The following is a 22678-nucleotide window of genomic DNA, read 5'->3' on the forward strand; positions in this document are numbered from 1 at the left end:
TGAACTGCTGCAAACATTACAATGTCAAATCTTAAGGAGGTCGACCACTGAAACCAGTGGTTTTAACTGTTAAAAAATCCTCAATCCAATTACTCTCTTTCATTTAGTGTACTTGCTAAAAATGTTCATATTTCATAATTCATTCTTAAAACTGATAATAAAGTGCACTTCCAGTAATGCTTAAGTTTTTTCACATTAAGCATATCTAATGTTATTACTGCAGTAAATCACCAAAACTATCTTTTCAAACCATCTTTTCATTTATTTCACTTTAACGTGGACCACTGTGAAGTAAAAGACAAAAAACAAACAGGAGCTCCTCGGTTATTTAATGCTTTATCTATCGACAAAGGAGGACATTTTCTGTAATGTCTGTCTTTGTAGGTTGTAAAGTGACGATGACTCAAACTCTTTTGGCAACCAATCTCATGATGCAATCTATTCTTAAAGATTTAAACGTAACACTTCCTGCTGTAAAATGTACTCACTAATCAGCAAATGCTAGCCTGGCTGTGGAGGCCTGTCATGTTCAAACAGTTTGAGATGATTTGAGCTTTTTGATACCGTGTGTTATCCTGCTGGAAGGACCCATCAGAAGATGGGTACACCGTGGTCATAAACGGATGCACAACAATACTGATTAATTGTGGTGTTTAAACAGTTTCCAGCTGGTACTAGAGGGCCGGAAGTGTGCCATAAGAATATCCCTCCATACCATTACGCTATTAGCTTAGCAGGATGGAGCCATGCTTTCATGTTGTTTATGCCAAATTCTCACCCTGCCGTCCAAATGTTAAAGCAGAAAGTAGTTGATACTCATCAGACCAGGCACCCATCTTCTGTTAGTCTTTGAGAGTTGTAGCCTCAGCTTAAGCTAACAGTAATTGCACCCAGTGTGCTCTTCTGCTTTAAGGTTTGACGTGTTGTGTGTTCTGAGATGCTCTCCTGCATAATAAAAGGTTTTTTGAGCTACTTTTACCGTCCTCTTTTCTCTTTTTTCAGACCATTCTCTGTAAACTCTAGATAATGATGTGGGGAAAATCCCAGGAGATAAGCAGTTTCGGAGTATGCTCGCTCTCTCTTTCTTCACTTTCACTCTCTGCAAAGACATCTAATGGGCCATAAAGGAGACTTTGGCAAACTGGTCCTTGCCTGTAGGCAGTGTGTTTGACATCCCTGGCATATACTGTGAATACTGTCTGAATTGAGAAGAAAAAAAACAAAAAAATAGAAGAAACCCCCCCCCCAACAAAACAAGTCCAGTTTTATCCCTAGCAACACTAGCTGAAAATACATCAAATGTGAAGCAATTTTATTCTTAGCATTCTGATCATTACATAACGTAAAATGCAAGTATCTATGATCTGTGCACAGAGTTTGTGTGGCTTATATTTTTGACTTTTGGTTTATTCTACACTGTTTGCCCATTTTACTTACCAAATTCATCACTGTGTTAAAACTAAATTCAGCTCCCTAAGTAAGGATTAATAGTATTCTTGTAAAATTATTTATTATTTTGGGGATCAAGCTGGATAATCTCAACTTATTTTAATAGCAAGCAGTGCCATTAAACTTTCCAATAGCAGTGAGTAGAGGTCAGGACCAAGGTGTTTGTGTCGGTCCACGAAAAAGCAGCAAACCCTGCAACAGCACACTAGGAATGAGGAATGTTTAGCCTGTAGAGGGAGCTGTAATCTATACAAACTCTCACCAGATAAGCATGTAGCTGATCACTGGTGAGCTCCCTCTCCTGCAGCACCACCATCAGGTGGAAGAAACTGCAAAGAGGCAGTCTGCACTCTTTTCTGCATTTTATCGACCAGTTTTGTAGAAATTATTTGAAAGAGATGTTTTAATAAATGCTTTGGCATCACCAGCAATACAAAATACAGTCCTTCTAAGGATTTTACTTACAATTTAGCCAAAAAGCACGTTCATTAAATTGCATTTTTCCTTGATTAATCAGCAAAAACAGATGATTTTGCTTAACTGTGAGCTCTCATGGAGAACAATAGAATCTCTTGGCAATCAAAATGTGTTACACAGACTTTTAAAATAAACTGTTCTACTTTTGAGTGGATTTATTCCAGTCTCTGATTATCATGATGCAATAAATGCGGCTCTAAGTGCCCACTACGGGTGACTCAGTTTTTTGGTATTCCAGATCCCATGTCTATTTTTGTTTCCCCTTCTGTTTCCCCTCTAGTTTCCATTATCACACACTGCAACATGAAAGCGGTGAACCCCTCGTGGTGGCGGTTAGCCTGATTTTCTCACTGTTCACTTCACAGGAATGTGCTTTCAGCTGGGTTCGATTCTTTAAGTTCAGCCACAGCTATCGCTGTGAGGGGGGTTAAGGCGAGGGTTAGATGAGGTGAAAAGAGAGGGGAGTGGGGGGTCAGTGTGAGGTTGCAGTAGTGCTATTTACAGTGGGATTAGAGGTTGACCCGTCTCCTCTGTTCTCCCCTCTGAAGCTCTGATGCTTTGGGAGACAGAACAACAGCACCCATGAGAAACTGGTGGGAATAAAAGAGGAGAAAGGACTTCTAATCTGTTACTAACTGGTAACAGCAAAGTTATTTTAAAACTAGTCATATATTTTTACTCGGCAAATTTATTCTTTCCCACTTGATGGCTATTGAGAAGGTGCCCAGATTTGTCAAGCGCTGGAGTCAGTGAGGGGAAATCCTGTAGCATAGCAAACATAATGAATACAGTCATAGCTAAAGAAGCCCTATCTAAACTTGGTAAAGTGCTCTCAACCCACCTCCACCAAGGCCAATGTGCTTTTTTTAAAGGCATCTTAATCTAAACAGATTTGTTCAATGGAAGTAGCACAGGTTGACCTCTGGTTAGTTTAGCTTGTTTAGCAATTATTGCAGTAATAGGAACACATTTATAGCAATTTATGAAAGGCAGCCCTCTCACAGTTGACTACCTTAAAAGACCTTTGCAGCTGACCTGCAGAATCAGGGAACTCTTAGTGTTTCCTGACAAGTTAATTGATAGAAACAAGCAAAGCAGCACAAATATGGTAAATGGTAAATGGCCTGTATTTGTATAGCGCTTTATTAGTCCTTAAGGACCCCAAAGCGCTTTACACATTCAGTCATCCACCCATTCACACACACATTCACAATATATTGTTGTTCCATGTTATTTTTCCAGCTATTGTGCTGGTAAATACAAATGATCTATCCACCATAAATCCCACGTGTGGTCCAACTAGACCCCACAGTGGAGCTAGTTCTGGTGCTGCTGGTTAGTTTATAGTTAGGTCCATAACCTTTTAAGATAGTGATATAATTTTTCTATTTTTGTCTATGTATGCACACCCCATGGTGGATTTTAAGTCATATTTTAAAATTTGTCTTAAATCAGTAAATAATTTCAGATTTAAAGGGTTTTACAGAGGTATTGCATTTACTGTCTGGGAGTTACACTCGAAATGTCGTAACTGCAGAGCTGCTTGACAGGCAGCTTCAAGGCCATGTGGGGTCTGTTTTCTCATTATTTCATCACAAGCAGATAAAGATCTGGAGAAAGATGTGGAGGTGAATCCAACTGTCAAACTGGAGGCCATCGTTCTGCTTATTTATTTATTTTTTTCATTTATTTGTTTTTAAAAAAATATATATAGTGGCTAGTAGTGTCCTACCATTTCTCAAGCATTGCATTGCCCGTTTTGTGGTTTAAACTATTTCCCTTCCTATCATTTGGGACTTAGTCAAGCCTAATCTATTCATTATTATAAATACCCTTAACCAGTTATGTTTGCACATCTGAATGCTGCAATAACAATAACGATTCTTAATATACCAGCAGAGTAAAAAGGTATTGTGACCATTTTAAAATGAAGCTGCAAAAAATGATCCAGGTTACACTCTTCCCAATCAGGGCTTGCACTAGTTGTCTTAACGTGCTAAAAAAGTTTATGCCAAGCTGAGGTAGGAGGCGACCTTATAGGACATGAAATTTACTTTATCTGCACATTATTTAAGGAGGTAAAATCACATCATATAGTCATCACTATGTAGAAATACCAAGAATGGAGTTGTGAACATTGGATAAATCAAAATTCAGGTTGAAATACTGTCAACAATTTATTTTCTTTTTAAAAATAAAACCAGCCATGTGTGACAGAACTCTTTACGCTATTAGTATGGTGAAAAGTCAGTGCATATTCCTTTCTAGCTCTGATTTAAAAGGGCTTTTAGAGAACAAATATTCAGGGAAATTATTTTGATCTGTATCAAAATAATTGGGCTTTTTTAAAGCCTGCAAATTTTGCATGTCATTGCAAAAAGACATAAACAATTCTATCAATCAAGCTGTCATGTATGTAAATGACCTGTTTGGATCTAATTGTTTGTAAAAAATAGTGGCAAATATATGTTAGAATATATGTTTATATGATAGGAAAAAGTCCAGTAATGGTGGAAAATAGCTAGTTAACTCATGAATTTCACTTTATGTTATGACAGACACATTTTTCAGACATTTAAAGATAATAAAATGGTTAGGGCTAGGAAGCACCCTAACTGTGGTCTATCTTTAGCAAGATTTGAATTCATAATTTAAGCCCATAAACATGCTCTTCTTTGCTTTGTGATATCAGGAAACACAACATCAGGAGAAGGAAACCAAACTGACTGCTTGGAATACGAAAAGACGAACGACTGACAGGGAAGGACAGATGAAAGTATGCAGAACAGAGGCACAGAGGTAATCCAGAACGGAGTAACAGAAAAAAAAGTGTAGGATAAAGGAATAATTTTGGAGAGAGAAGAGAGAGAGAAAAAAGGAAAATGAAAGGTTAAAAAAAAAGAAAAAGAAAAGCAAATGTTCCTTAAATTTCCAGAAACTTAGCCAATTAAAAAAAAAGAAAAGTTAAAACAACATGTTGAGTGTTTTTGTTCCAGCTTCTACTGTTCATTACGGCTATTGCGAGGTCCTTGTCAGTGTAAATGATGGTGGAGAAAATCCACAGAGCTGTAGTCCAAATAAGAAACTGGAAAACTAAATCAGGAAAACAACTGGCTTTAAAGTTTCATGATACGTTACTGATTTGACCAAGTCAAAGCAGTGATGCCTCACACTGGTTTAGGATAAACTTTGAAACGGATATTTACACAGAGTGAAAGCTGCTTATATAAACTTTTATTAAAATGGATCTGGAAACGCATCTTTTAACATTTAATGTGAAGAAGTGGCATCAAATTCCTTATCTTTCTGTAGTTCACTGCTCTTCCTGCTCCCAGAATACCTAACAAGTCAATCTAAACATCTATTTAAGCAACATAATTTATATAGATAGAATCATTATTTACAACAGAAAAAAATACTTAACTTTATTGAACATTATGTCTTTCTCTCCCAAGTCCTTGTTAATAAATAATTTCATATTTATTCTATTTTGACTGTTAATTTGTTGAAGGAAGAATATGTTGGTTTATAAGAGCAATTTCCTACTTAAAAGGAGTAGAACTGGCAACAATCCTTACTGATGAACTAACCCTAGACAGAGATGTAATTGATTGTCTAACCGTTATTTGGGCTTTTATTTGAAATATGATCAGTTTATTTTAATTAAAAGGCCAGATAGGTTTAAATTTGCTGTAATTAAACCATTACATAGTCAACCTTTGTTTGATTCAGATGCCTTAGATGGTCATAGACCAATTTCTCACCTTTTTTTATTGCAAAAATTCAAGAGTTGTTCTGAAACAGCTTTGTGATCAGAACAATGGTTTATTTGAAGACTTGTAGCCATGATTTAACAGTTCATTCTAACTAAACGACTGCCTTAACACTACATTAAATTGATTAATAGACTCAACTGGCCTCTCAAATTCTAAATGAGCCCACCCATCATCTTAATCACACTCTCAGTCTTGTCATGACACATGGTAGAGAAACGGAACACTTGAAAGTATTTTCTGAAATCCTTCTTTTGTCTAAGAATTTCTTAATAACCTATTATCAGACTTTTCTGAAAACTGTGTGAGATGCTTCTAGTTCATCCAAACCACCACAGCCAGAGCGCTACCCATGACTATCCAGACACTCTTTTTTTATAAGATTGTATTTAAAACTTTCTTTTTTCATAAAGCTTATACTCAGGGTAGATTAAGTGACCCCTCCTTTAGTTATGCCAGACGCTGTTAAACTGTCTTCTCTCTCCTAAAGTTTGTTTTTTGTCTTCTCTATTTCTATGCTCTTCTTTTTCTCCTCTTTTTTTCCTCACCCACCCACCTCTCCCTGAGCCAGAGCTTTCTTCCTCTTAAAAGGGAGTTTTTCCACCCCACTGTCACCAATTAGCAGGCATGCAAATGACAATGACAAGTGTGCAGATACTGCCATGGTGATCAGACTGGCACTGGAGTGCAGATAGATGCTGAGTGCTCAGTCAGCTCTTTGAGGATCAGGATCAAAAAGACATCACACCACCTTCTTCACTACAGCAGAACCAGAGCTGTTATATTTATACAATAAAAAATAAACATCAGTGCAAAAAAGATTGTTTTATTATTTCTTTTTTATTTATGTAAAATGTTATATTACGTATACATGAATAACTTACAATTCATTTTGTAAGTGCCAGAATTAGTAAAAAAAGAGTTTGGATGTTAAACAGATGGTTTTACTGGACAAATGGCTCCACCAGAAGTTCAGTGAATTTTGCAATAATTTTGAATGGTCTGATTTAGTCTGCAGCTGAGGTCAGTGATTTTCCTCCATCGCTGTGATCAGCTTTAACAAAGGCTTGCATGTTACACCTTCTACCTCAATAGACTAAAATAGTTGTCAAAATAGACCCTTTTTGAGCCTGGAGGTCCTTACAGATTTGGAATAATATACTGACTGTACACTGTGGCTTCCATAACTAAAAATCTCAGTGTAACTGTTATCCTGTGGGAAATGCTTGTGTTTGGCAATGCTCTCCACCTAAAGACCAGCTTCACAATACACAAGACAACAAAACAATATATAATATATATAAAATATGGCGGCCTCTGCTTGGTACCAAAACTATCCTGATTTTTGACAAGTCCAATGTGACCTGGGGATATTTGGCTTACTGTAACATATTGTAAATAAAGACCTAGTATGAAACCATGAAGGAGCTTTATGAGCACAATTCCAAAGAAACTAGGGCTTGGGTAGATAACTTTGCTTGCATGGACAGTACCATAGTGGTCAGGGAGGGGAAGAAGTTGCTGGCCTGTGAACATATATTTCGACGTTTAGTTGACAAAGAGTCAGCAGATCTGTTTACAAACCATATAGTGTGGAAAAATATTGTAAAACACAAATATAAAAAAAGAAAAAAAGGAGTGTACTGCAACATCGGGCCTGGGAGGGGCAGAAGCTACGCTCGAATTGTCAATCCTGCCGAAAATAGATAAGGAGAAGAAGACGTAACCTCACCTTTGGACCCATGACAACCGCAGCGCTACCTTCGCCAGCTGACTGTATCGAGTTCACTCACTCTGCTCACAGGCTCCCTGCTTTTGTCTTTTCCCCCCACTCTGTTTTATGAAGCGCTGACATTTGTGAGAAATGAAGCCGAGTACGCGGCACATCCTGCTGCTGTGGATGCTGGTATGCTCCGGCACGACGCAGGCGATAGAGCCCATTAGCACCACCATAGCTGTCGGCATGGCTGCGGCGCTCACCGGGATTTTAGCTAGGTATCAGAACATTTTTTACTATTTCCACGAGTGCTGCCGACCAGAGTGGATTTCTTTCAACAAGACAGGTATCATATCCACCAAACACACCTGAACCTATTCTGAACTGAACACAAACAACTCCCTAACTGTCGCTAACTGCCGCTTTAACGTTAGCTGAGCGGGGAATGTGCTACATGATAAGCTAGCGATACGACTAGTTTATTGGTATAAAACATGTATGGTGCTTTTCTTTTCTTTTCTTGTCTTTTTGCATCTTTAAACTTGACAAACATTTTTTTGCCTGCTGAGCGTAGCGCGACGCATTTGTCACGTGTTCGTGACGAATAAGGAAGTTCCGCGTTGTAGAGCAAGAAGCTAGTTGGTCTACATGTTTAGCGCGGTATCACCGTGGTGCAATGACTATTTTGCCACAGAAAACGACTCATATCCGAAATTAGTTAATTTTAACGATGAGAGCGAGACACGTATATGTTCTTTTGCATATTTTTTTGACTGTCGGCGTGCTAGTTAACGCATTTGATCCGATCACAACAACAGTGGTTGTCGGTATAGGCGCGACTCTGGGGCGGACTATCTACAATTACTTTCGCGAAAGCTGCGATTCCAAATGGATCGCCTTCAATGCGACAGGTGAGCAGGTGCCCCGTGCAGTGTAAACATATTAGCTCTGTGCACATGGTTTGTTTGACCTCGATTAAAAGTGCAGGCAGCTGTAACGTTAATTATTTACGTTATCGTACGGCGCCGACGTTACAGTGCTATCGGTGTGGCTCATTTTAACCCTCAAAACTGAAACCTAACTATCAGAGTAAAAGACTTTTAGATTACCTTTCAGCAGTCAACATTGTGTAGACCCATCGGGTAACCTGATCTAAGCTAAAGACCGCCACTGCTGCCTCTTTAAATGTGAAAGGAGTGAAGGAGTTCACTGTAGATGTGTATAAATGTGCTGTGAATGTTTACATTAACTTTTTATCAACCTGTAAAATGATGGAAATGTTTGCTTATGTTTGACACCACTGTTCTAGGTAGTCTTGACTGCTCGTCTAGTCTGCGTGCAGTGTATGATTAAGAGGGTGTTCTAAATGTTCTTCTAAAAGGCACGACTTTAGCCATTTTTTTTTATCCTCCAAGCTGGTCAGCATGAGGATCTGGGAGCAGCTTAAAGTACTTTGGTCACATGAACCATGAACCTAGTTGCAGCTGGAGTTTGATTCAGATATTTTATGGCCATAATACAAATTTAATTATCCATCCGTCTTCACAGCTTATCCAATGGAGGATTGGAGGTTATCCCAGCTGTCAGTGCACTTAATTAAACATTTTTAAAGTATTTATTTAAATTTTTATCTATTCTATTTTTTTTAACCATTTGATCAGTTCCTCTTTCTTGCACACAAAGTTTGTACTGTCCTGTCAGGTACTTGTTGATATGTCTTTCCACTAACTACATGAACATGTGAACCTATAAATGGTTTATGATAATGAAGAAGGTGAGACTTTTAGCAGCCCTACTGCTGTGGCTAAGGAATACAAGAAACTTGTTTTAGGCTCATACATTTAGCCGTTAATTCCTTTGACATTCTGTTGTGTAGGTCTCCGAAACGACCTGGATACCAAACTCTTCGGGCAGCACATCGCTTCACGCATCATCTTAAAAGCTGTGAGTGGATTCATGAGCAATGAGAACCCGAAGAAGCCCCTGGTGCTCTCCCTGCACGGATGGACGGGCACAGGGAAGAACTTTGTCAGTAAGCTGATTGCTGAAAACATTTACAAGGAGGGAATGGACAGCAGCTTCGTTCACGTATTCACATCCACACTTCACTTTCCACATCAAAGTCAAAAAGCAACCTATAAGGTATGGAGAGCCACGCATTTAGCTTTTGATTGAAACCCAGTGGTCTTGCTCTGTTTGGTCCGATTTATTCTGCTGCCTCTCTCTCCTCAGTCTCAGTTACAGCAGTGGATCAAAGGCAACGTCACAAACTGCGAACGCTCCATGTTCATTTTTGACGAGATGGACAAGATGCATCCCGGCTTGATCGACAGCATCAAGCCCTACCTGGACTACTATGACAAGCTGGACGGGGTTTCTTACCGCAAATCAATCTTCATCTTTCTCAGGTGAAAAGCTGAAAGCATTTCCACAGGACTAAGTCGCTTTAAGCAGGTTCTGTATCCGTGTGGGTGTTGCACAGTGCTTGTGAACAGCAATGCTCCTACTCCTCAAAAACACATTTGGAAAGAAGTTTCTGAGTTGGTAATGGCTAATGGGCTCTTATTGTCTTATTGCTGTTATTAAATCAACTGAATGTGAGCAGTGCTGTCCACAAAAAAAATCCCTAGCAGTATAAGGAGTGTGCTATACTTATTCTCAACAGTGAAGTAAATAAAGGTATAAAGGCTGTGAGTGATAACAGACAGTTGAATGCCAAATCTTATGTTTCTAATCTTTGTCATAGCAATGCTGGAGGGGAGAGCATTATACAGACGGTGTTAGATTTCTGGAAACAAGGACGAGATCGAGAAGAGATTGAGCTCAAAGACCTGGAAACATCGCTCTCTTTGTCAGTGTTCAACAACAACCAAAGTGAGTGTAAATGACACTAATATTTGTGCCATTATCCTTTATAAATAAGTAACTGCTCCACATGGAAATCTTTGTTCCAGGTGGCTTCTATCGTACGAATTTGATAGACAAGAACCTGGTGGACTTCTTCGTCCCTTTCTTGCCTCTGGAGTACCGACACGTCGTCCAGTGCGCCATGGCCGAGATGAAAGCCAGAGACATCAAGCCAGACCAGGACGTGGCAGACAGGGTGGCCAGAGACTTAGTGTATTTCCCCAAATCTGAGAGGGTTTTCTCTGTGAAAGGCTGTAAGACGATCGAGAGCAAGCTGGACTATTACACATAATGTCAGCATCTGATGGATGCTGGGCTTGGTCACTATGTACACTTTTTTCCCCCGAGGAAAACACTCAGCCAAAAGACTAAAGAGCTGACTGAAGAGGTCTTTGTGACGGTTTCTGTGTCTGGCCTTGTGGTCATGGAGATGATATCAGGAGGCCTTCTGTAGTGTTACATTTCACTCGCACTGAATGAAGGGCTGATGGAGAGCGCAGTGCCAGCTGAATGAAACATTAATAAGAATGAAATACTTTCCATTGCAACTGATCGAGGAGCTTGATGTTTGCTTTTATGTCGCAAGAGTCTCAAAGAGTTTTTCCTGAGAGCTTCTTGGTGATTAAGGGTGTCCTTCAGTCAGTGAAACTGTCACTGTGGTGCATTTGTTTTTATGAATGTGTAATGCATCCATATGGATTACTGGAAAACACCTGCCTTACTACTTCATTTTAAAATTCTTTTAGTACTTTTACAGTTGTTGGGGTTTTTTTTTTTTACCCAGTGGTCCACTGTACATGTAATTCAGTTAAGTCAAGGGAGGACTTTGTAGGTGAGATCATCACAGATCTTCTATAACAGTGAAGCTGTTATAGAAAAGGATTACTGTGCAGTCCAAAAAGTAATGACGCAAAATAGTTTTACATGTCATATTAAAATCAACATTTGCAAAACGTGTGCTACTGTTAATATCTTAAATTAGCTTCATGTGATTCATTGCAAACATATTATATATGATAATATATTATGAATATGTTTGTAATGCATGAATATAATCCTACTTGACAGGACACCACAGATTTTTTTGTTTTTGTTTTTTTGCATCACTGGATCTGCAATTAGGCCCTGCAATTCAAAAATATGGTTGTATGTGACTGGTTATCTTATTTTGATTTAAAGAAAGTAAAAAATGATTCCCCTCATAGCACAATACTGTCTGGGACAGATGAAAGGAAGAGCAGGGACCATGAGAGCATACACTGTGTTATCGTGGCACTTTCTACAGGAGGAAATTATCTGCTGGTTCCCCAAAATCTGACACTTTGTTGGGTTTTGAAAGCATTTCAAGGATCTTTTTCATTTTCTGTGCAGCTGTTTATGGCTCCCTCTGACTCTGAGATATTTGGTGCTTATGGAAACTTACCTTACCAACCTTCTTGGCTGTAAACACCACCAGAGTAGCAATGCACAAATAAAATATCCAGTTTTCTTTGTGTTGCTGTTTTTCTGCTCCACATTTGGTTAGAACATAGGCACATGACAGGACGCAGTGGTATACAGATTGTATAAGGAGTATGTGAAAGCCATGCAGAAACCAATTAAAACAGCTAAATGTTAATTGTTACAGTACTCGTTATTAAAAAAAAAAAACGCTAGTGGTTAAGCCGTCTACTTTCAAGGTCTTTATGAAGTCATCATTCCTTAATGAACATGGTTTGACCTTTTAAAGCAGATGGTATAAGCTATGAGTTGCGTAATAATCAAACAACTTGCAAAACCCGACTGTGCAAAGTCTAAATGAGTGAACCTGAAAGAGCGCAACGTGATATACATTGCAGTAAGACCTTGCTCTTGTGCTAATATAAAGTCTCTAGTAAAATGTGAAGCTAAAAACATTTTACAGAGCAAAAATCATTGTTTTATTGAAAGAATTAAGCACTGCAAAAGTAATGTGTGATTTAAACAGTTTGAGGAATATTTACCTAAGCTTTATGTTGCATATGTGCAACTTTATATTGCAGACTTACAAAATTGCAGAGTTCAAAGTATATGCGTCCCATTTCATATACTTGAGACAGACTAATAGTGAGTTTTGAAATTGATCTTTATTTATGGGCATTATTTTATTTATATGGTTTGATTTATTTGAGAATAAAGTTGAAATGTGGAGATTAACAGTGTTTTTTCAAGTCAAACAACTTTGTTCTCAAAATACTATTTCGGGTTCTTATCTCAATGAGAACACTTGTATATGTTTTTGTTACTGTAGTCCGTCGATATTTTTGTGACTTTGTCTCTGTACGCCACCACAACAGGTTTTAAATCAATCAATGTGAAAACTGAAGTGCTCACCTTTAACTTAAAGGGATTTTGCAGAAGTATTGCTGTTTTAGAATTGCAGCCATTTTTCTACAAGATCTCTCATTTCCAGAGCCTCAAAAGCAACTGGACAACTGACTGACAGGCAGTTTCATGTTCCGGTGAAGCCTGTCACTTTGTTTTTCCATGACATTTATAGAGTTGATCCTATACACTGAATTTGCTTTTGGTATCTTCTAGCTGGAGCTCTCAATATGAGGTCCAAAGAGATGTTGATGCAAAAGAAGGACGTCCTCATGTTTCTATGATGCTTTTTGACAGCATAGGGATCCTGTTGCTAGTGCTTAATTATTATCTACCATACACTGCTGTAAACTAAGCAGTTTGTAAGACGTTAAAGCGTCATGAACACATGACACTCATGTCTGATTATAGCTGTGATCTGACTTTATGTAACAGCTTAGCCTGTCAGGATCCCACACAGTCCTCCTTTGTAAAACACAGTATCCGAACCCTCAATATTATTAGCAACAACCAGTATTACTGTTTACACAGTGGAAAACATCATGACTACTTTACTATTTTTCATATGTGTGCACACAAGTATGCAAAAGTCAAAAAGGATCTGGTGTCATTTCAAGTTTATTTATTAAATTTAACACAGTAATTGCCACACTTTTTCCCCTCAGAGTGTCCTTTTTGTTACAAACAATGTTACCAAGCTCAGCACCAACAATCTTCTTGAGTCTGCAGCTTTCATTCCTTGTTACCTATTTAGGTGGATACAAAACAGCTACCAGGCACGGTCAGAAGGCAGGTCCAAAGTCTTATACCAGCAGAACTGCATTAATGCAGCCGTCGTTCTCTGGGTTATTTGTCACCTGAGCATATTTGCCTAAGGAGTGAAAGAGATGACAGTTAAATATTTAGCCCTTTTCTACCATTTGTAGCCTGAAATACAGTAAATATACACACTGCTGCACTCATCCAAGAATATGTAACCATTTTAATCAGGGTATTTAACAATTTAAAGTCATAGAGTACAAAGTCATCACTGATATTTTGTCATCATTTACCAAGACTGGTGAGTGATCTGACTGTTGCAGCACATTTAAATGAGCTTAGTTTAAAGACTCACCCCAGATAACTTTTCCTCCTTGTGTTACCAGGCCCAGCTCACTGACATTGACTTCTATAACTGTTCCTTTTGTGATGACTCCCAGAGAGGTGTAGAGGGGTGAGGATGGGTTCTTCTTTACTCCCAGGATGGGAAGACAGAATGTGGCTTTCAGCTCCGGGTGTGTGACGTGAGCCTTCTTAAACCGCAAACCCTGAAAAAAAGAACAGAAAAATGACACTAAACAATGAGCATGTGAAGGAAAGGTGTTTCCAATCATTTCAAGTGCAGAATATAACGTGTAACACGTGGAAACATTTCAGTCTGTCGTCTGCTTCGATCTTACCGTCGGTCTGATGAAACGTTCATACTTTGGAGGTTTACGGGTAAAGCCGTCGCCCACAAAGCAAACTTTTGTGACCATTCTCTTCCAGGCTTTCTTTTGTCTCTTTCCGGTTCTGATAACTTTAAGCACCTCTGTCTCTCCTTGTGCGCGCACCTTGGGCAGAGGCACTTCCCATTTGCCCTACAGAAATGAATGAAGGTTGAGTTTACAAACAGTAACAATATTTCCACACATCACACATCGCAAAATGAAAGATGGCACTGAAAAAAGAAACTGGAAAAGCTGCAGCTGATGAGCAGATATTTGCCGACACTTACGGCCTTCTCTTTCCTCTTCTGTTTGATCATGTTGGAGAGAACTTTGGCACGAGACTGTCCCTCTCTGTCCAGCAGGTAGGCTGGCACTGCTCCCTCGGGGGTCTTATCATCGTTCTTCTGCTTCGTCTTTCTCTGTTCGTGCATTTTGATGCTGCAAAGACACATTAGACATTTGGATGTTTATGGAAGTTATTTTTTTGTGTCTTTGTACTTGACGTTTTTTTTAAACTCACGTCTTCTTCATCTGGATCTTCTCTGCGTGTCTCTGTTTGTGGTACAGTTTGGCCTTCAAACCTATCATCTTCTTGGCTTTGTGAGACCGCTCGTGGGCCTCACGGCTCTCCTTCTTCCTTTTCCTTTCATGGTGATCCAAACGGTAGCCGTGCCGCTTGCGGTGTAACTCAATGTGCTCGTTCTGGGGCTACAAGAGAAAAAAAACAATCATGAAAATCAATTGAACCCAATTAAAACATATAATAAGAGCATGGCTTCTCTTTGCAATTTCAAGTAAAATCTACTGCACATGATTCAGTATACCGTAGCTCCAGCACGAACTACTGATAACAGCCTGTTCAGTGATTTAACTCCACCAACCGTCTAATTCTAAAAAAAAAAAAAAAAAAAAAAATCTATAAAGAGTACTAGAGGCTGTGAAGCAGGCACATCTGAATTTACTGCTGAGCTATACGAGTTTCTCAATGAAAGCAGAGCAGCCTGGTGGTGTTTCTACAGCTCTCTGAACCACTCCACCAAAAATGAGATGCAGAAAGCACAAGGTTAGCAACAAAACAACAACAAAAATAAATAAATGCGTAAAGGCGTCTAGGTCAGCACATATTGTCAAAATGAGTGTGTTTTAAAGGGCAGCAGGCTGGAGATGTTGTCCCACATATCTGTGATCATGGACGTCAATAATATTTTTCTGATTTAAAATTCATGATTTAAATAAGTCGTAAACAACTGACTCTGTGACAGCACTGGCTCAGATGGCAGAAACAGAAATGCCAACAAAAATTCAAACCTTAATGGTTTCATCACAGCAGAAAAGTATCTTTAACTTAAACCTCCAAAACACTACGTTGGAGTGTGAAGTTATTTAATTTACATTAAGAAGCTTAGATCTACTTGAAATTTAATTAAATATGTTCATCAAATATTAGATCAAAGAAAAGGTAAGAAAAGGACCAGAAGGGTAAAAAACAAACAAACAAACAAACAAACAAAAAAACACTTTAGTAACTGATTGTTTACACGTAACGTCTACTTTTTCGGACCATCTCACTTGTGGAGATTTCTTTTACAAATTTGGCGCATTAAAGGCTAAATTATGAATTTGTTTTACACATAACAGGCAGGTTTGTCCAGATGTAAAACGACAAGGGGAGATTATTTCAACACAGAAACCCAGGTATGACAGTTCAGATTAACTTCAGTCAGCTTCACCGTCTAAAATACAAAAGCTCTACAAAAACAGAGCGAAATGGCCTTTAGCTTCACCCTAACCTAACCTAACCTAACATAGCTCTTCAACAGCTAAATACCCGAAAATGTTTTTAATGTTAACATTAGAGGGAATATAACGCACTCGGTTAAGTAATATCAAAATGTTTTGACATAGTAAGAATCACAGTGCTGTTCAGAACAGCGGAGCGCGTCACTCAGCCACATGTAACTCAAAGCTAACGCTAGCACGACATGCTAACACGTTAAACTCCCTGATGAAGGCTAATTAGTGTATTTTAAACGATTTGATTTCTTACCATTTTGTGTGCGCGGAGTTACGTGTTACGATGAACGTGTCGTAGATGCTAACAGTTGGTAAAGACGCAAAGTTTCGATGTTTTTTTGCTTCAGGCTGGGGTCCTTCTGATGTTGTTTTCCCCGGAGCCGATACTTAGAGGAAGGACGTCATCGTTCTGTAACCACTTGTCCGTTCGTTTCAAATGACCGGCCTCAGTTTAATGTAACACACGGACGGATAAAGTTTATTATACACACTGCGAATAGAAAAACTTATAAAAATGCTATTGTAAATTATAAAAGTATATTAAATGAGCTACAGCCGCAAATATGGACGGAAACAGAATTGATTTCATAGCCGGAACTATGTTATGACCTCTAAGGTGTCCCGGGGATACATTTTGACGTGTCCCAAGCGTGACTTTTTTTTGAGAGGTTTAACATTTTTTCATTTCTGTGGGGCTTCTTTCGGTTTTGGATAAAGTTCAATAATCTGTTGATTAGAACTACAGTCTTTCCGGTTCTCCTGTTTTAAATGTTGTGCTGCACCCGTAGAGAGTCGGCTGACATTGCTTCGTTCAGTCCTCTTCTGTCTGATGTTCCTCCAGTATGGCTCAAGTCTTCTCTGACTCTGGAGAAAAGGCAGCTCGGATAATAAGCAGATACTAAAAATGTCTCTCGGGGGATCGCAGACCTTTAGCAGGATGATTCGGGTGAGATATAATTTTTTCCCACCCCCCCAAAAATCAATACAGCCAGTGATTAGATATATGAACTCTATGATTTGATAACCTGGTTTTGGTCCACAGGGGAGGCGTTTATTCGCTGCGGGGCTGCAGTGCTGCAGATGTAGACTAAGCTGTCATGTAAAGAGACATTACAGCCTTCTTCCAGGTAAGTTCTCTTATTGGATTCATTGGTTAGGTGATGATTTGTGTTATATTTAAGATATATTCTCATATGAAGTACAAACACCTGTCATTGTGTGTTTTTTAGCTTGAGATTGTTAAACTTAATTATTCCTCTGCATTTAAAAATTGTTTGAGACCTTCTTAAATTAATTAAATTATTTTGCAGAATGTGAAAAAAACAACTGGTTCAGAAATCTTGGGTGTACTTTTGTAAAGATATCAATAGAAAGCGAACTAGGCCTTTGCTGTTCTTTCCTGTAATACAACAGTCAACAACAGTCAGTTGCAGGATAAACTAGTCAGTGATAGAGACTTTAATGTGGAAGCAGTGAAATCCTCATAATTGTACTTCCTGTTCCTGTCATAGATGATGTCAAATCATTACGGGCTCTCGTCAACCCTGAAATATCCAGGTGAGTAATTTAATTGCATTCTGCACCTGCATTAAAAAGTACCTGGCAGATTCTGCTGTGTTCTTAGAGCCGCATCAACTCTTGTGTCTACAGAATCCGAAACATCGGCATCATGGCCCACATCGATGCAGGCAAGACGACAACCACAGAGAGGATGCTTTACTACGCCGGTTACACAAGGGCATTGGGAGGTGTGCAGGAAAACAGGATGCAGCAGTGATGCTAATTCTTAATTATCCAAACCTGACTCTGATTCTTTTTTTAAATGTTTTTTTTAACAATTTGATTTCATGTCGCTGTTGTTTTTAGATGTAGATGACGGGGATACAGTGACAGATTTTATGGCCCAAGAGCGAGAGCGTGGCATCACCATACAGTCAGCAGCAGTAAGCTTTGACTGGAAAAGTCATAGAATAAATCTCATAGACACACCAGGTAAGAATAAAGAAATAAGGCAACTTCTAGTAGAAATTAAAAAAAGAACGACACTGAATGACTGCGTCACTACAGGACACGTTGACTTCACGCTTGAGGTAGAGCGGGCACTTCGCGTGCTTGATGGGGCTGTGGCGGTGTTTGACGCGTCGGCTGGCGTTGAGGTTATTTCCCCGCTTTCCAAACACCGTCTTTTTTTCATTAAAAAATTGGCTTCAGCCTCTGATCATTTTTTTTTCCTTTTAAAATGCCATCAGGCTCAGACTCTGACCGTGTGGAGACAAGCAGAGAAGCACCACATCCCCTGTGTTTGTTTCCTTAATAAGATGGACAAGCCTGCAGCGAAGTGAGTGACTCAGCTTACGTTTTCCCATTTAATGCAAGTTTTGTTTTACTTTTCTATTGCAGTGTTAAAATGGAGACTCTCTTTCATTTTGTTTTCTTTCAGCTTGAGTTTCTGCATTGAGAGCATAAGGAAGAAATTGAAAGCCAATCCAGTCCTCTTGCAGGTAGGTCATCAGAAATTTTCAACAACTCTTTACGTTCCTGAAAATTTTCTCTTTTTTTTTTTTTGCCGATTTTATTTACACATAGTTTTGAGTCTCCAGCCTCAACTGACATCTACACATCAGCAGCTTTATACATATATATTTTATATTTCACAGTTAAAACACTGCACCAGTGTGCATGTAAGCCTGCAATATTAAATGTGATTCTAAACTTGGCTAGCACAAAAACAAAATGTACTTACTGGATGAACTGAACAGAGTGTCTTTTAGTCCAACAATACAACACATAAGTATTTAACAGCGATACGTCACAATTTATAAACCCCTGTGTCATAGATTCCTGTTGGCAGTGGAAAGAACTTCACAGGTGTTGTTGACTTGTTAACCAGCCGGAAGCTGATGTGGAAGATGAAATCTATGAGAGATGATGGCAGAGTGTTTGAAGTCAAAGCTCTTGACCGGTCTGATGATCCAGACCTCCTGCAGGTGGTCAGCGATGCAAGGACAGCTTTAATTGAGCAGGTACACGATAAGATTGGAGTAACGTTTTCCAGCATTTCTTAAGGTGCCTCAGATATTTTCTTCCAGTTTGCACGTCTTTTCTCAAATCACAGGTCGCTGATCTGGACGATGAGTTTGCAGAACTGTTGCTAACCGATTTTAGTGAAAATTTTGATGCCATTCCCTCTAACAAAGTGAGTCTTGCAAATTGTAGTACCCCAATATGACCTTTTAAAGTACATTAGTGCTGCTGTTACTTCTTGTGAATATAGACTTAACAGTGTCGAACACGTCTCCAGCTTCAAGAAGCCGTGCGGCGAGTCACTCTGGCCCGTAAAGGTGTCCCGGTCCTCTGTGGGAGCTCTTTGAGAAACAAAGGTGTTCAGCCTCTTTTAGATGCCATCACTGCCTACCTGCCTGCTCCTAATGAACGACACCATGATGTGGTGTAAGTGAACCTTTCAGCTTACTGCTAACTTAGACTAGACCTGTCATAACACCCAGTTATGTATGTTTTTCACCGTTCTTATCATTTTAGGTCACATTGCTCTAGTTTAGATCAGATTAGGTTTTCATCCACCTATCAGGTACCTAACTGTACAGCAGGTGTTATTTGTAAGCTGGAAGGATTGTTTTTTTTTTTTTTTCAATTTGATATTATTGATTGATACTGAAATTATTATTTCTTTAACTGCTGACTAGATTACAACTGAACCTAACTACAGAGAATGCTTGGTGTTGATGCTGTGAATAGCACTGACGATCTCTTCATCATTGCGTCTGTTAGCTGGTGGGACATATTAGGAAGCAAGTGAACATTTTGTTCTCAGAGTTGATGTGTCAGAAGCAGGAAAAATGGGAGAGCGTAAGGATTGGAGCAAGTCTGACAAAGGCCAAATTGTGATGGCTAGACGACTGTGTCAGAGCATCTCCTAAACTGCAGCTCTTGTGGGGTGTTCCCGAGTTGCAGCGGTCAGTAGAAAGGAGAAAGAAAGCTGTCAAAATACACAGTGTGTCACAGTTTGTTGCATATGGGGCTCCATAATCGCAGACCCGTCTGGGAGTCCATGCTCACCCCTGTCCACCTCTGAAAGGGCCAACAATGGGCACGTGAGCATCAGGAAGCACAACAACGAGTTTGAGGTGTTGACTTGGCCTCCAAATTCCAAAGATTCAATCGAGCAGCTGTGGGATGTGCTGGCCGTTACAGGACTTAAAGATCTGTTGCTAACTTCTTGGCACCAGTCACCACAGCACAGCTTCAGGGATCTAGAGCCTTGACCGTTCAGGGCTGTTTTAGCAGCAAAAAGGGGACCAACACAAAATTAGACAGGTGGCCATAATGTTAAGTGTGATGGGTGTCATTTTTCACAGTTAAAGCTAAATGGAGGAATGATAAGAACAAAAATTCAAATCGTGCTCATATATGTAAAACCATATTTATTAAAATATGGTTTTACATATACATAAATCATGTTTGTCTTCATTCCGTAAGCCCTGTTCATCATCATCTCACAGGCGGTGGTACAAAGACGACCTGTGTGCACTGGCCTTCAAGGTTCTCCATGACAAGCAGCGCGGCCCTCTGGTGTTTCTTAGGATCTACTCTGGTACTCTGAAACCACAGACGGCGCTCCACAACATCAACAGAAACAGCACGTATGCAGTTTCGAACCTCTGATCTCCACAGCAGCTGCAGTGTAACACACTTTCATAGAAGTACTCCATCACAGAGTCATTATTACAACACAGCATGTCCAATCGTGTATATTTGCAGTGAGAGGATGAGCAGGCTGCTGGTGCCATTTGCTGACCAGCATGTAGAAATCCCTTCGATGACAGCGGGAAATATTGCTCTTACTGTGGGACTCAAGCAGGTAGAGCTTCTCTAAATTTCCAATATTTGCTTAAATTAAGCAAATTAAGCAAATAACCCCCCCCCCCCAAAATGTCCTGGTTTCCCCTTTCATTTAAGACAGTTACAGGAGACACTATTGTGTCATCGAAGGCGTCAGCAGCAGCCGCGGCCCGTCGAGCCCAAAATGACAACGAGGCGGGAAAGAGGAGCAGAGAGTGTGCCAGCGTGATCCTGTCAGGAGTGGAGGTCCCTGATCCCGTCTTCTTCTGCACCATAGAACCACCGTCTATGTCCAAACAGGCGGGTCAGTTATTTGAGGCGACTATATGCTAGTGTGTAGCTGTGCTTCACCATGTGCTCACTCACTCACTTATTCATTTTTTTTTTTTTTTTTTTTTACCATGAAAGATCTTGAAAATGTGCTCAACTGCCTCCAAAGAGAAGACCCCAGTCTCAAAGTCCGAGTTGACCCCGACTCTGGCCAGGTAATGCATCAGATTATCTGGGACTTTCTTTGTCCAGTGCTAGAATGAGTCACCGAAACCACCTTCGCTCTGTTCTCAGACCATTTTATGCGGAATGGGAGAGCTGCACATCGAGATCATCCACGATCGAATCAGAAGAGAGTACGGCATTGAGACTCACCTCGGGCCGCTGCAGGTGGCTTACAGAGAGACAATTCTCCACGAGGCTTCGGCTTCAGGTACAAACACTTTTCAGTTGTTACATTTGGAGGAAGTTTTCGTCAGCTTCTTGCAGCAGCCGTCAAATTCTTTTTATGAATTTGGTGCAGACACGCTGGACCGGACAGTAGGGGAGAGAAGACATGTTGTAACAGTGGAGCTGGCTGTCAGGCCTGTGGATATCGCCTCTGTGGGTGGTTCATGCGAACTGGCTTTCACGGAAGAGTTAGAGGGTCAGCTTTCAGCAGAAATGAAAGAAGCAGTGGAGAATGGAGTGCACAGCTCATTTCTTCAAGGTAAATGGACCAAGCTAATTTTTTCTATTCCTTAAAGCCTCTGGTAAGCGTCAAGCTTGAGCAGTTTGTTTTGTGAAGTATCATTTTCATGACTTAAAACACACAAAGAACTGGAACGTCCCTTATTTTGGTAAAAGACAAGTTTTTTTTAATTATATGCTGTGTATTTATTAAAATTTAATTTTAATGTGTTTTACTGAATCTTCCTCCCTTAGGTCCACTGCTAGGTTACCCATTGCAGGGTGTGTCTACACTGATCCAGTGTGTTACCATAGAACCTGGGACATCACCTGCCATGGTGTCTGCCTGTGTGTCTCGCTGCATGCTGAAGGTAAAAGCGTTATTGATAAGCTCTTAATGGTTAATGCTGGAACAATAAGGCTGAGCTGTGGTTCCATTTCTTTGGATGCAGGCCCTGCGGCTCGCGGGTGGACAGGTCCTCGAGCCGGTCATGTCGTTAGAAGTGACTGTCGGCGAGGACCACCTCAGCTCTGTGCTGGGAGACTTGGCTCAAAGACGAGGAACGGTCAGAGACATCCAGAGCCGTCATGACAACAAGGTGCTCTTAGCAACCGTGCCCCTGGCTGAGATGATGGTGAGAGGTCACTCAAATGTTAACAGATTGCTTTTTTGGAGGGTTTAATTTGCAAGTGAGAATTATTTATGATTTAAGAATTTGTGTCCACGTAAAGGGTTATTCCACCGTTCTACGAACACTGACATCTGGCAACGCCACCTTCTCCCTGGAGCTGGATACCTATGAGGCCATGAACCCTCAGGAGCAGAACACACTCCTCAAAAGACTCTCTGGCCTGCTGTGATCCCAGTTCAGTAATTTGACCAGAAGCCTTCTCAAACAGAGAGATGAATTTTTTCACCCTCGGACTACTAAAAAGTAGTCTGGATCAAA

At 39.9% G+C, this 22678-nt stretch overlaps 3 protein-coding genes across 4 annotated transcripts; 2 read left to right on the top strand and 1 right to left on the bottom strand.

Moving 5' to 3' along the window:
* The first annotated feature begins 7386 nt into the window (after positions 1 to 7386).
* tor1 (torsin family 1) lies at positions 7387 to 11816 on the top strand. 2 transcript variants are annotated; one of them, XM_031734572.2, is made up of 5 exons: positions 7387 to 7762; positions 9293 to 9558; positions 9649 to 9824; positions 10163 to 10290; positions 10371 to 11816. In XM_031734572.2, exons 1-5 carry the CDS (start codon positions 7564 to 7566, stop codon positions 10613 to 10615), a joined length of 1014 nt encoding a protein of 337 aa, XP_031590432.1. In that variant the 5' UTR covers positions 7387 to 7563; the 3' UTR covers positions 10616 to 11816. The 2 variants fall into 2 exon arrangements, with proteins under 2 accessions (XP_031590432.1, XP_031590433.1); XM_031734573.2 differs by lacking the exon at positions 7387 to 7762 and adding an exon at positions 7887 to 8327.
* Positions 11817 to 13266: 1450 nt separating this feature from the next.
* nsa2 (NSA2 ribosome biogenesis homolog (S. cerevisiae)) lies at positions 13267 to 16335 on the bottom strand. Its single transcript, XM_031734574.2, has 6 exons — positions 16183 to 16335; positions 14656 to 14843; positions 14423 to 14573; positions 14106 to 14285; positions 13781 to 13973; positions 13267 to 13537 (listed from the first exon to the last, which is right to left on the bottom strand). Exons 1-6 carry the CDS (start codon positions 16183 to 16185, stop codon positions 13470 to 13472), a joined length of 783 nt encoding a protein of 260 aa, XP_031590434.1. The 5' UTR covers positions 16186 to 16335; the 3' UTR covers positions 13267 to 13469.
* Positions 16336 to 16471: 136 nt separating this feature from the next.
* On the top strand, positions 16472 to 22624 carry gfm2 (GTP dependent ribosome recycling factor mitochondrial 2). Its single transcript, XM_031734571.2, has 20 exons — positions 16472 to 16875; positions 16972 to 17056; positions 17441 to 17486; positions 17580 to 17677; positions 17796 to 17921; positions 17997 to 18085; positions 18179 to 18267; positions 18370 to 18430; positions 18767 to 18952; positions 19045 to 19125; positions 19231 to 19379; positions 20450 to 20590; positions 20709 to 20808; positions 20907 to 21093; positions 21198 to 21274; positions 21354 to 21492; positions 21583 to 21768; positions 21984 to 22099; positions 22181 to 22363; positions 22461 to 22624. Exons 1-20 carry the CDS (start codon positions 16834 to 16836, stop codon positions 22587 to 22589), a joined length of 2310 nt encoding a protein of 769 aa, XP_031590431.1. The 5' UTR covers positions 16472 to 16833; the 3' UTR covers positions 22590 to 22624.
* Positions 22625 to 22678: the final 54 nt, after the last annotated feature.

The sequence above is a fragment of the Oreochromis aureus genome, linkage group 7 (genome assembly GCF_013358895.1).
Source record: "Oreochromis aureus strain Israel breed Guangdong linkage group 7, ZZ_aureus, whole genome shotgun sequence".
Lineage (NCBI taxonomy): Eukaryota > Metazoa > Chordata > Actinopteri > Cichliformes > Cichlidae > Oreochromis > Oreochromis aureus.

What these genes read in the sequence shown, in the direction of transcription:
- tor1 (XM_031734572.2), top strand. Translation starts at nt 7,564, where the DNA reads ATGAAGCCGAGTACGCGGCACATCCTGCTGCTGTGGATGCTGGTATGC. An exon ending in GTCAAAAAGCAACCTATAAG is followed by an intron (nt 9,559 to 9,648) that starts GTATGGAGAGCC and finishes CTCTCTCCTCAG; the next exon opens with TCTCAGTTACAGCAGTGGAT. An exon ending in TCAATCTTCATCTTTCTCAG is followed by an intron (nt 9,825 to 10,162) that starts GTGAAAAGCTGA and finishes TCTTTGTCATAG; the next exon opens with CAATGCTGGAGGGGAGAGCA.
- nsa2 (XM_031734574.2), bottom strand. An exon ending in AGAAGAGGAAAGAGAAGGCC is followed by an intron (nt 14,286 to 14,422) that starts GTAAGTGTCGGC and finishes TCATTTCTGTAG; the next exon opens with GGCAAATGGGAAGTGCCTCT. An exon ending in AACGTTTCATCAGACCGACG is followed by an intron (nt 13,974 to 14,105) that starts GTAAGATCGAAG and finishes TCTTTTTTTCAG; the next exon opens with GGTTTGCGGTTTAAGAAGGC.
- gfm2 (XM_031734571.2), top strand. Translation starts at nt 16,834, where the DNA reads ATGTCTCTCGGGGGATCGCAGACCTTTAGCAGGATGATTCGG. An exon ending in AACATCAACAGAAACAGCAC is followed by an intron (nt 20,591 to 20,708) that starts GTATGCAGTTTC and finishes GTATATTTGCAG; the next exon opens with TGAGAGGATGAGCAGGCTGC. An exon ending in GTCTATGTCCAAACAGGCGG is followed by an intron (nt 21,094 to 21,197) that starts GTCAGTTATTTG and finishes TTACCATGAAAG; the next exon opens with ATCTTGAAAATGTGCTCAAC.